At 43.4% G+C, this 13,406-nt stretch overlaps 1 protein-coding gene across 1 annotated transcript in view; it reads right to left on the bottom strand.

Annotated features, from left to right (window-relative positions):
• Positions 1-13,406, bottom strand: part of MCOLN2 (mucolipin TRP cation channel 2) — a 320,208-nt gene that overhangs the window by 78,939 nt on the left and 227,863 nt on the right. The window contains exons 11-12 of the mRNA XM_085602080.1: positions 6,202-6,324; positions 4,371-4,577 (exon numbers count right to left, since the gene is read on the bottom strand). Of these exons, the coding sequence (XP_085458206.1) occupies positions 4,371-4,577; positions 6,202-6,324 (330 nt within the window). The remainder of the gene's footprint in view (positions 1-4,370; positions 4,578-6,201; positions 6,325-13,406) is intronic.

Here is a 13,406-nt window from a genome sequence, read left to right as displayed (position 1 = left end):
GCACCTTATCGTAAAGGCCTGCTACTTTAACTCAACGCAGTTTATGCTTTACTGAGTTACCTTTAGAATCTTTGAATCCATTTTGGTGCCAATAATGCAAATCATCGTTAAGACTGGACACAGTAATATGAATCACAAACTAAGTGTGGGGAATTCTGGATCCGTATTCGCCAGTGCAAGTAACAAGGTTTTGAGTTCAGCCAACTGCGCAGTGCAGCCCCCTAAGGACTGTGTGTGAGTTTGAGGTTGGAATTTCCGGTCCGCCATAACACCAAGAACAGCGTTGCATGCTGATAAATACTGGTGCTTGGGGCTTATAGCAGGATTGCATTGAGCCATCAGTATAAACAATGTATTTATACTGACCCAGAGGCAGAATATTACTAGGCATGGGATAAACATGCTCATATTGAAAAAACGGTTGTTTAAGTAAAGACGGGTCAAAGACGAAGTCTACCTCAACAGTTGTTAAGGATTTTGCCAATTGTATCCCTTCGGAATGGAGGTCTTCAGAGTTAGATATGCTTGCTGTTCTGACAGCCTCTAAGACTGGAACAGAAGTAACAACAATAATGCCTCTCCCCTGTGCAAGTGGCCGCTTTTTAAGAATAGCTTTCTGCTCTGCAGTGAGGATTTTTTCAGTGGGTTCAAAACGCATTTCCACAATGGAATATAAATGGGATTTATATACAATCTGCACTGTTTCACCTTTGTTAAAGGTGACATGGGTAAAAATAATGGCCCACGCAAGGTTAAGGATGACAAGGCTTGTGTTGGTGATCTGAGAATGTCTGTATATTTTGATGTCCAATGTGAACTGGAAAAAGCAGGATAAATTAATTCATATAATGATGTGTTGTACACGATCAGGAATGTAGTTTCTGCAAAATTAAAGAATTCTAACAAGGGTTCCAGTTAGAGAAGAGTACTAGGAGACTGCAGCACAGCACACTTCAAGGAAGTTTGGTGCAAGTATTTTGTATTCATGTGTAAGTTCATATTCCAAAAACAGGCCCCTTAGAAATGCTGTATTAGATGTCTTAAAGTTGAACTTATAGCATCTGTCAGGTAGATATCCTCTACGTAGGAGAATGAGTCTGGGTTAATATTTTGTAGAACTGACATTATGCAGGCAGAGAACAGTCCCGGACTGTTGTCATACCCCATAGCGACACAGGTAAAGCGACGCTGAAAGCAGAGTGCGAGAAGGCTGTTCAATCTCTGCTTTCAGGTGCTATATTTTGGCAGAAAAAAAACATTGGAAATCTCAAAGGATATTTTGTATTTAAGGACTATATTATTTATAAGTGCAGTACTGTGTGTATTTTGTATTGCAAACGTGTGTGTATGACTGTTTGAATGTCTGCAGTCTAAGACTATGCAATATGATTATTCTTTTGAGAGACACAGGGTTCAATTACTCCACGGTACTCCAACTGGGAGAGTGTTTATCTAACAGGTGCTTTAGCATCCTTTTTTATTGGGTACTGTGGTTGCACTTGGGGGCAGGACCTTATGGGTATTATATGATAAGGAGAGTCCTTAACCCAGCTGACATGATTGCGATATAAAGCCGGGGCTAGTGCAACAGCCCATCCAGCTGCATAGGCTTGTTTGACTTAGTCAGGGACAAGTGTAGAAAAAGACGGAAGTATGACATCCTCATCTTGTGGGGATGTTCGGACAAAACTGCGGAGGCCAATCGAACTCCTCTAAAATAATGTCATATGATAAAGTTACATTTTCCTAGAATATTATCCTAATGGTGAGCAGTATGTCACCCTTAATGTGCATGCCCAAATTATACAATCTGTCTGGAAGCACTACGCGCGACTCTCTGGGTTTCAACTGTACCGAAGTAAGCAGTTGCTGTTGCCTGAAACTCCTGGAGTTTCCGGCACACTAGTGACCTCTGTAGCGCTGTCGGGAGAGAGTCACCGCCCACCTCCTGTTCAGGGAGAGCTCTCAGCGTTTGTCACATATTTTGCTGTTACAGTCGCAACTTTTCTTTTTCTGAAATTGGGGCTTAAATAGAGGAGCCTTATAGCTTTAATTCAGACTAGCGTTGCAAGTCCCTCTTCGGGTTCGCATACTCTTCCTGTCTGCAGCTAAAATGCCCTTCTCTCTCATATTGCTAGTCATACGAGTCCTGAAAGGAACGAGAAAGTAGAGTATCAGAAATCTAATACCTTTCCGGTGTCATTTGTGTGCGATCACGCAAATTATAGTGTCTATCAGATTTCTATTTAGGTTTGAGTTTGTTGACATGGATGGTGTATGGTGGCAGAGCTACCAACTAGGTGCAACAGTGCTTCAAGCTCCTCATCATCTTTTTACCAGCATCCTTGAACTTGAGTGGCCTTCATCTTCCATACCTCCTGGTCTCCCCTGGGTGGCATAGACCCTGTCCCCTCTGCTTTCAGGTACTCTTCAACTCAAACTGATGTGTGGGTTCCAAACGATTCTTTTTTATCCTCCGGTGGTATGACTGCAAATGGGACGTACCCATTGAGTAGTTTTGAGTTTGTGGCCATGTACCCTTTTTGCACACAACCGTTGTGGGGTTCCTAGACTCTCACCTGGGGTGGTTCCTTGGGTTCTCGACTCTTCTACTTCTCCTGGGTCCAGTCTCGCCTTAGGTTGTGGTTCATATCCCACTATTTTGATATATGGTCTGGGGACCACTGTGTATTGGCGGTACTTGCTGATCTATGTCCAAAGTATTGTGGTTGTATCTCCGGGTAGGAGATATTGTAATGTCTTAGTGAGTGATTGTCATAAATATCTATTTTTATAATTACACTGTGTGGTTCTTTTTCATTTAGTCCATACTGAAAGATTAGATACTGGCGAACCGAGCTGCTTTCCACTCCTCCTAGATTAAGCCTGAAGGCTGCTCTCCACAGCTACCCTGAGAGAGCTTTCCATGGTTATCTAAACCCCTAAAATCACCATAAGGGTCGCCTGGGTTAGTGCAGGGTTCCTACACTTACATGTGTGAGCACCATATACTGACCCGGCTTCTCACAGACTAGCTGCGAAAATAGAATATTTTGAAGTTCAGACAGATGGTTAAGTTGGGACTTCGAGTCTATTGTAGATTCACTAACCTTTTCCCAACTACAAGCAGTAGTGCTATATCATCTAGTGCACCCCTGTGGACTGTAGTCAATATCAAAGCCATCCCTTTCTTATACAGCTGCTCAGCTTGTTAAAGGAGCTAGGAAATCTGAACTCATCACTCCCATTCCAAGTAACCTCTGATGGCTACTCCTTGGGGCATGGTCTACTTCAAAATTGCATAAATCATTCAAAAAGCCACCCATTTTAGCATCCCAGCTATCTTAACAATAAACTTTGTCTAATAGGGAGGCAAACAGATTCCAGAAGTACATTTTCTTTCTCCTGGAACGTCCAAAAGCAAAATAAATTCAAGACAATGAATCATTTCTTGTGTTGCAATTTACTAAGTCTCTGGAACCAACTACAGCAGTGGTTCATAACCTGTGGACCAATGGTCAAAGGGTCCGTGAATGTTTAAAAAATGAAATAAAGTTAGCAGATTAACAAAGTATATATACATCAAAAAGATAAATTTAAAACTTTGATGTGTTCTGTAAATGTGAAGGAATTTGAAATTGGAGGCTAAAATTAACTTGATTTGTGGGAACAGATCAAGTAAAGCGAACAGTACTGTGGATAATTAAAGCACAAGTATGCACTGACAAACAGAGCATACATTAGGAGGAAAAAAAAGTAGCGTGCTGCAGTCTATCATATTACTTTGTTGTTTAAAAATAATTCCACATTTTTAAAAGTTCCAAGCTTCCAATTAAAATGTTGATTTTTGTATATCTTTTGTCTGTATATTAACAAGGTTTCATAATTAATGTATTTGTACTTGTTTCCATAATTGAACTATGTCCCAACACTAACACACTGTCCTTCAGAACATCTACTTAACTCTTACTCTTTCTCTCCTTTATTTCGCTCTAACTTTACTCTATAGTACTTGTTCTATGTGAAGCGCCCTCAGCCCCTGTGAATATGTCAGAGATATGAAAATTGTAAATAAAAGTAAAAGTTATATGTGGCCATGCGAGAATTTCCATAAATTAATGTAAGGTGACAGAGTTAATCTATACATTTATAAGTGTTCATCAACCTGAGAATATTTGTTAATGTGTAGTTCTGTGTAACAAATGTGCACATTAACATCCTTAAGGTAGACAATCGAGCCTAGACGAGATACATTTTGAGCCCTTTCTAATCATCTCACCAAGAATAGTTAACACTGTACAACACAGCCTAAATACTAAACAAAATACAATGTATTAGAATAACATCTCCCACACAAGAGGAGCGCTTACCTTAATGGTTTCGTAGGAGTCCGTGATAAGTGCAATAAACAGACTGAGAATCATGTAGATAAAAAGACTAATGAAAGAAAACAAATATAATCGGCTGAACAGCCAAACCAAGGTACTTTTTTGTTGAATTTGGGCAAACGTGGCAAACATATCATCTCCATTAACCAAAGAAAATAAACATTCTGCTACAGTGTTTAGATCTTCAAACTAAAAAGAAAAGGAACAAAATAAAGCATTAGCATAGTAAAGACAGAATGATGAAAAGTTACTTATAAATAAAACCGGGACATCAGTGCTTAATATTGTGTACTTGATTGCATTTGATAGGGCTGGCACATGTTTGTGGACAGTCTTATTTTTCATCATGTGACTTTGACCCAGAGCAGGAGAAAGAAAGGTAGGTAGAATAGAAATAAAAGAGTAGGAAGAGGAAGTTATGAAAACAGTAGCACAGAAATGAGGGAAGGAAAAAGAACCTGGAAGAGTGAGATAAAGAGACATGACGTGTAGGTGGGAAGAGAAAGACATTAATTTAAAACAAAGTTACACAGCTTCAGGACTTTGCAACCCCACCCGTTCAATAGAGTTGTTGGTGGGCTCCTAAAAAAACATTAGGTTCAGCACTTATTTTATTTATTTATATTTAAAAGCAGCATTGAGGGGATTGTTTTTGTACGAATAAACAATTCATGTTCTTTTGCCTGCATTTTATTTCAACATCTGCTAAAGTAATGTAAATCTCAACTTCATTCCCTAATGCATGAAAAACTGAAGTAATGTGCAATCTTTCCAAAGAAATTATTTGATGGCTATTAGGACAAAACTCTGCACAGCTTCCAAAAGCACTGATTACCCTGCCCTTCAAATGTTAATATACGGGTGTAGTTTGTGCCCCTCACTGAGCGCACAACTTTCAAAAATTGAACTCTGTCAGATTCCAGGACACTGGGCTGTTTCATCTTTTTACATAGCCTCCCATCTTTTTTGTTTCCTTATATTTTGGGGTCCTGACCTCAATGGTCAATTATTTTAATTAATTATTGCTTCTCTATGTGCTTTTGCTCTCTGTTAAGTTATTTTCATACTACTGTTTTTACTTATTCCCTTTTCATTTATGTACTTCTACTCTCTGAGCTGGCATGACAGTAAAAGAATATCCAATCTGCTTTGTTTCTTCTGCTCCTATAATGTCTTTGGTGTCATGTAGCTTGCTCTTCTGAACCGCCTGGTTCCATGATAAAGGCTTCACCCACTTGCTGATGGTGCATGCGTAGGTGGGGATTTATACCTCTACTACCATGGTCAAGGTGGATGTGAATGATGCCTTTTAGGCTAGAGAGCATGCTCCACAGTCCTATGATTCTAATTGACCTCTACTCTTTCTTTCCATGCATTTTGTGGTTTATTTGCATTTCATACATTTTCCTTAATCCAAATGAAGTTTGAGTAGTTGCCAGAGGAATGGAAGGATCTTGGCTGAATGATCTGCTCAAAGGTCAACATCCAATGAAAAACAGGCAAGTCCAGTATTATGTTGACAATTTAAAGCTTGTTTTTGTTTGGCAAGCGGAACCAATATAAATATTGGTTGACAAAACTCTACACTACAGTTTGCTATTTAAGTGTTCCCTAGTTTTTGCCTCATGGACAATATTAATTGCATCTTAATTTCCGAGGAGAAAATATCGAAATCTCCTAAACTTTAACAGCAGAAACTAATATGGCTAGGTTACTGCCGTAATCTGTAAGGCATTTGCTTACTGCGCACTTAACATGTGTTGACATTCTCAGTAACATTTAAGATCTAGTTCGAGACCAAAAACTAACATACTTTTTCATGATAAGGGCCCAGAACAATCCATCCGCAGAATGTGTAACCAAGGTAGATCATACCAGCACAGCAACAGAATCTTAAGACTTTGGGAAACGATGCTTGCATGGTTAAAATGAGTACCTGTGAATGAAAAGTGACACATTAAATACACTTTAAAATGTTTGCTATCAAAATAAACGTTTCTTTAACAGTTATTATATTATGTGCCTAGATGCATATGAATGCTATTCAGGGACGATGCTCTGTAACTGACGCAGAAGTAAAGTGATGTGCTTTGTTCACTTGTAAAGCAAAAAATAACATTTTCTCTATGTATTGTTTCGATCTGGTATCTAACAGATATGCGATATATATATATATATTCACTTTAAAAACCATAGGTTTCACACATGTTATAGTTAGCTGGACATTTCACTCGTATAAAACCAATGAAATTCCACCGTTATAGTTAGTGCAGGCAACTATAACTCACGCGACCGCAATCCTCTGCTGATGACGTCAGATATTACATCACTGTATTTAGACACTTATTTACCCATGTCTTCTTCCATTAATCTTTAGCTATACATATATTACAAATATTTATTTTTCAGAAAGACACATATGTCATCAGTGATGTAATATCTGACGTCATCAGCAGAGGATTGCGGTCGCGTGAGTTATAGTTGCCTGCACTAACTATAACGGGGGAATTTCATTGGTTTTTTACGAGTGAAATGTCCAGCTAACTATAACATGTGTGAAACCTATGGTTTTTTAAGTGAATTTGCAAGGTTTTTTAAATGCTAATTCGTAACTATAACGTGTGTGAAACCTATGGTTTTTTCAGTGAATTTCAAAGGTTTTTTAAATGCTAATTTATGTATGTATTTTTTATTTTTTTATGGGATCTTTAGCGTGCGCGCACGGTGCACGAACCTCGCTTAATTTTCCGTTAAAAATGTAAAACAATTTTTTACGTGTGTTTTTTCAGCGTGCGCGCACAGTGCGCACACTCCGCGATATTTCGAAAAAAAAAAAAATCTTTTTTTTGCCCTTGGGGGTCCTTCTGGGACCCCCTGACAAAGGCTAGGGGGTCAGGAACTGTCCACCCTGCCCCCTTTTCACGTTCTCCACCTTTGTTTTTCACCCCCTCAGACGGCGAGAGACAAAATGGCGGCCGATACTTCCTGGTTTTGACCGATTCGAATGTTTACCGACATCTAACAACCAATCAGAATTGCGCTCGCGCACGGCAGGGTGCGCGAACAGTGCGCGCACGGTGCGCGTGTATAGATATTTATATGCTTTTAAATGCTATTTTCTCAGGAAATACTGAACAGATTTACACGAGTCCTTCAAAAGGCACTTCCTTGACCTTATGGCTACCTCTCTGCCAAATTTCACGTAATTCTGTTCAGCCGTTCGGGCTGTACCTTCACTAAAGGTGATATGGAAAAATGCATGGGGAAAACGCGTTTTGGGACCCCCCTTTTTCTCGGCCCCCGCTTGACGAATCACCCCGAGACTTTCAGGGTAGGAGCTGAACGGAGCGCCCCATTTGTTTAGAAAATTTCGCGAGAATTCGTCAACCGGCGCCAAAGTTATTCAAAATAGAATTTTGAGATTTCCTATGGAAACTAGGTTGTAACTATAACTATCTTCTGGCGATCGCCAGTAGATAATATATATACATATATATATATATATATATATATATATATATATATATATATATATATATATATATATATATATATATATATATATAAATAGTACAGTCTCCACACTCTCACGAAGTTTCTGCTTCCACTCGCGAAAAAAGGAGAAACGGACCCTCACGGCTCAGGCAGGAAGATTTTATTTCATTTAACTCCCTCTGCGACGCGTTTCGAGCACTGAGTGCCCTTGATCACACACATATATATATATCCAAAGCACAGGAAACCCATTTGAAGTAGAGCCACACGAAGGTAATTTGCGCTCGCATTTATTTGTTAGACAGCCTGCCAGCAGGAACCATCAGAGGACAGCAAAGTTCAATAGTTTCTACGCCAGACGTGTTTCAGGGGTAAACCTTTCTTCAGTGGCGTTTGTTGCTGAATGACTGGAAATGCAGCTGAGAGCACAACTTCAATTTACATCACCTGCCCCGGTGGGCGTGCCCTTCCACACGGCCTTGTGGGTGATGTAGTGCTTTCATGGTTATCCCAAGTGGGTGCATAGTCACAGTCCAATTGCAAAATATTTGACACATGTCCAAGGCGGGACCTGCCCCGCTTTGTGGCTGCCAACCGGAGCTTCGAACCAGCTCCCTCCCTGTAAGGGCTCCAGCTCGCCTTCGTTCAATTGTGGCAGCGCCAGCGTGGTGCTGCCAGAGACCCGCACGCAGCGGTGGGCTCCTCTTCGCGACCGGGTAAGGGCCGCCTTTAAATCCAAAGCACAGGAAACCCATTTGAAGTAGAGCCACACGAAGGTAATTTGCGCTCGCATTTATTTGTTAGACAGCCTGCCAGCAGGAACCATCAGAGGACAGCAAAGTTCAATAGTTTCTACGCCAGACGCGTTTCAGGGGTAAACCTTTCTTCAGTGGCGTTTGTTGCTGAATGACTGGAAATGCAGCTGAGAGCACAACTTCAATTTACATCACCTGCCCCGGTGGGCGTGCCCTTCCACACGGCCTTGTGGGTGATGTAGTGCTTTCGTGGTTATCCCAAGTGGGTGCATAGTCACAGTCCAATTGCAAAATATTTGACACATGTCCAAGGCGGGACCTGCCCCGCTTTGTGGCTGCCAACCGGAGCTTCGAACCAGCTCCCTCCCTGTAAGGGCTCCAGCTCGCCTTTGTTCAATTGTGGCAGCACCAGCGTGGTGCTGCCAGAGACCCGCACGCAGCGGTGGGCTCCTCTTCGCGACCGGGTAAGGGCCGCCTTTAAATCCAAAGCACAGGAAACCCATTTGAAGTAGAGCCACACGAAGGTAATTTGCGCTCGCATTTATTTGTTAGACAGCCTGCCAGCAGGAACCATCAGAGGACAGCAAAGTTCAATAGTTTCTACGCCAGACGCGTTTCAGGGGTAAACCTTTTTTTCAGTGGCGTTTGTTGCTGAATGACTGGAAATGCAGCTGAGAGCACAACTTCAATTTACATCACCGGCCCCGGTGGGCGTGCCCTTCCACACGGCCTTGTGGGTGATGTAGTGCTTTCGTGGTTATCCCAAGTGGGTGCATAGTCACAGTCCAATTGCAAAATATTTGACACATGTCCAAGGCGGGACCTGCCCCGCTTTGTGGCTGCCAACCGGAGCTTCGAACCAGCTCCCTCCCTGTAAGGGCTCCAGCTCGCCTTCGTTCAATTGTGGCAGCGCCAGCGTGGTGCTGTTAGAGACCCGCACGCAGCGGTGAGCTCCTCTTCGCGACCGGGTAAGGGCCGCCTTTAAATCCAAAGCACAGGAAACCCATTTGAAGTAGAACCACACGAAGGTAATTTGCGCTCGCATTTATTTGTTAGACAGCCTGCCATCAGGAACCATCAGAGGACAGCAAAGTTCAATAGTTTCTACGCCAGACGCGTTTCAGGGGTAAACCTTTCTTCAGTGGCGTTTGTTGCTGAATGACTGGAAATGCAGCTGAGAGCACAACTTCGATTTACATCACCTGCCCCGGTGGGCGTGCCCTTCCACACGGCCTTGTGGGTGATGTAGTGCTTTCGTGGTTATCCCAAGTGGGTGCATAGTCACAGTCCAATTGCAAAATATTTGACACATGTCCAAGGCGGGACCTGCCCCGCTTTGTGGCTGCCAACCGGAGCTTCGAACCAGCTCCCTCCCTGTAAGGGCTCCAGCTCGCCTTCGTTCAATTGTGGCAGCGCCAGCGTGGTGCTGCCAGAGACCCGCACGCAGCGGTGGGCTCCTCTTCGCGACCGGGTAAGGGCCGCCTTTAAATCCAAAGCACAGGAAACCCATTTGAAGTAGAGCCACACGAAGGTAATTTGCGCTCGCATTTATTTGTTAGACAGCCTGCCAGCAGGAACCATCAGAGGACAGCAAAGTTCAATAGTTTCTACGCCAGACGCGTTTCAGGGGTAAACCTTTTTTTCAGTGGCGTTTGTTGCTGAATGACTGGAAATGCAGCTGAGAGCACAACTTCAATTTACATCACCTGCTCCGGTGGGCGTGCCCTTCCACACGGCCTTGTGGGTGATGTAGTGCTTTCGTGGTTATCCCAAGTGGGTGCATAGTCACAGTCCAATTGCAAAATATTTGACACATGTCCAAGGCGGGACCTGCCCCGCTTTGTGGCTGCCAACCGGAGCTTCGAACCAGCTCCCTCCCTGTAAGGGCTCCAGCTCGCCTTCGTTCAATTGTGGCAGCGCCAGCGTGGTGCTGCCAGAGACCCGCACGCAGCGGTGAGCTCCTCTTCGCGACCGGGTAAGGGCCGCCTTTAAATCCAAAGCACAGGAAACCCATTTGAAGTAGAACCACACGAAGGTAATTTGCGCTCGCATTTATTTGTTAGACAGCCTGCCAGCAGGAACCATCAGAGGACAGCAAAGTTCAATAGTGTCTACGCCAGACGCGTTTCAGGGGTAAACCTTTCTTCAGTGGCGTTTGTTGCTGAATGACTGGAAATGCAGCTGAGAGCACAACTTCAATTTACATCACCTGCCCCGGTGGGCGTGCCCTTCCACACGGCCTTGTGGATGATGTAGTGCTTTCGTGGTTATCCCAAGTGGGTGCATAGTCACAGTCCAATTGCAAAATATTTGACACATGTCCAAGGCGGGACCTGCCCAACTTTGTGGCTGCCAACCGGAGCTTCGAACCAGCTCCCTCCCTGTAAGGGCTCCAGCTCGCCTTCGTTCAATTGTGGCAGCGCCAGCGTGGTGCTGCCAGAGACCCGCACGCAGCGGTGGGCTCCTCTTCGCGAACGGGTAAGGGCCGCCTTTAAATCCAAAGCACAGGAAACCCATTTGAAGTAGAGCCACACGAAGGTAATTTGCGCTCGCATTTATTTGTTAGACAGCCTGCCAGCAGGAACCATCAGAGGACAGCAAAGTTCAATAGTTTCTACGCCAGACGCGTTTCAGGGGTAAACCTTTCTTCAGTGGCGTTTGTTGCTGAATGACTGGAAATGCAGCTGAGAGCACAACTTCAATTTACATCACCTGCCCCGGTGGGCGTGCCCTTCCACACGGCCTTGTGGGTGATGTAGTGCTTTCGTGGTTATCCCAAGTGGGTGCATAGTCACAGTCCAATTGCAAAATATTTGACACAGCGCAAATTACCTTTGTGTGGCTCTACTTCAAATGGGTTTCCTGTGCTTTGGATTTAAAGGCGGCCCTTACCCGGTCGCGAAGAGGAGCCCACCGCTGCGTGCGGGTCTCTGGCAGCACCACGCTGGCGCTGCCACAATTGAACGAAGGCGAGCTGGAGCCCTTACAGGGAGGGAGCTGGTTCGAAGCTCCGGTTGGCAGCCACAAAGCGGGGCAGGTCCCGCCTTGGACATGTGTCAAATATTTTGCAATTGGACTGTGACTATGCACCCACTTGGGATAACCACGAAAGCACTACATCACCCACAAGGCCGTGTGGAAGGGCACGCCCACCGGGGCAGGTGATGTAAATTGAAGTTGTGCTCTCAGCTGCATTTCCAGTCATTCAGCAACAAACGCCACTGAAGAAAGGTTTACCCCTGAAACGCGTCTGGCGTAGAAACTATTGAACTTTGCTGTCCTCTGATGGTTCCTGCTGGCAGGCTGTCTAACAAATAAATGCGAGCGCAAATTACCTTCGTGTGGCTCTACTTCAAATGGGTTTCCTGTGCTTTGGATTTAAAGGCGGCCCTTACCCGGTCGCGAAGAGGAGCCCACCGCTGCGTGCGGGTCTCTGGCAGCACCACGCTGGCGCTGCCACAATTGAACGAAGGCGAGCTGGAGCCCTTACAGGGAGGGAGCTGGTTCGAAGCTCCGGTTGGCAGCCACAAAGCGGGGCAGGTCCCGCCTTGGACATGTGTCAAATATTTTGCAATTGGACTGTGACTATGCACCCACTTGGGATAACCACGAAAGCACTACATCACCCACAAGGCCGTGTGGAAGGGCACGCCCACCGGGGCAGGTGATGTAAATTGAAGTTGTGCTCTCAGCTGCATTTCCAGTCATTCAGCAACAAACGCCACTGAAGAAAGGTTTACCCCTGAAACGCGTCTGGCGTAGAAACTATTGAACTTTGCTGTCCTCTGATGGTTCCTGCTGGCAGGCTGTCTAACAAATAAATGCGAGCGCAAATTACCTTTGTGTGGTTCTACTTCAAATGGGTTGGATATATATATATATATATATATATATATATATATATATATATATATATATATATATATATATATATATATATATATATATGTATATATATATATATATATATATATATATATATATATATATTCACTGAAAAAACCATAGGTTTCACACATGTTATAGTTAGCGGAAATTTTACTGATAAAAAACCAATGAAATTGCCCCGTTATAGTTAGTGCTGGCAACTATAACTCACGCGACCGCAATCCTCTGCTGATGCTAATACTGTATTTAGACACTTATTTGCCCATGTCTTCTTCCATACATTTTTAGCTATACATATATTACAAATATTTTTTTTTATAAAGACACATATGTCATCAGCAGAAGATTGCGGTCGCGTGAGTTATAGTTGCCAGCACTAACTATAACGGGGCAATTTCATTGGTTTTTTATCAGTAAAATTTCCGCTAACTATAACATGTGTGAAACCTATGGTTTTTTCAGTGAATTTGCAAGGTTTTTTAAATGCTAATTCCTAACTATAACGTGTGTGAAACCTATGGTTTTTTCAGTGAATTTGTACGGTTTTTTAAATGCTAAGTTACTTTACGCCATTCGAGGCGTGCGCGCCCACTTAACGCAGTGCGTTCCGTGCACGGTTTTTATCAACTTTAATAAGCCCTGTACATTTGGTGGCCTTCGGCCACCAAAAGCACAGGGGGTGGGGTCAATGTGGATAGTGTTTTTTTTATTTCGATTTTATAATTTCATGTTGCCAAAATATAGTTTTTTTACTGATGTAAAAAGCCCTGTACATTTGGTGGCCTACGGCCACCAAAAGCACAGGGGGTGGGGTAAGTGTGGATAGTGTTTTTTTTATTTCTATTTTTTACCGTACGCTTACGGTAAGCGTACGGTAAGC

The sequence above is a fragment of the Triturus cristatus genome, chromosome 4_2, assembly GCF_964204655.1.
Source record: "Triturus cristatus chromosome 4_2, aTriCri1.1, whole genome shotgun sequence".
In the NCBI taxonomy this organism is placed as follows: domain Eukaryota; kingdom Metazoa; phylum Chordata; class Amphibia; order Caudata; family Salamandridae; genus Triturus; species Triturus cristatus.
Note: the sequence above shows the minus strand (reverse complement) of the source record. Positions and strands in the feature narration are given on the sequence as shown.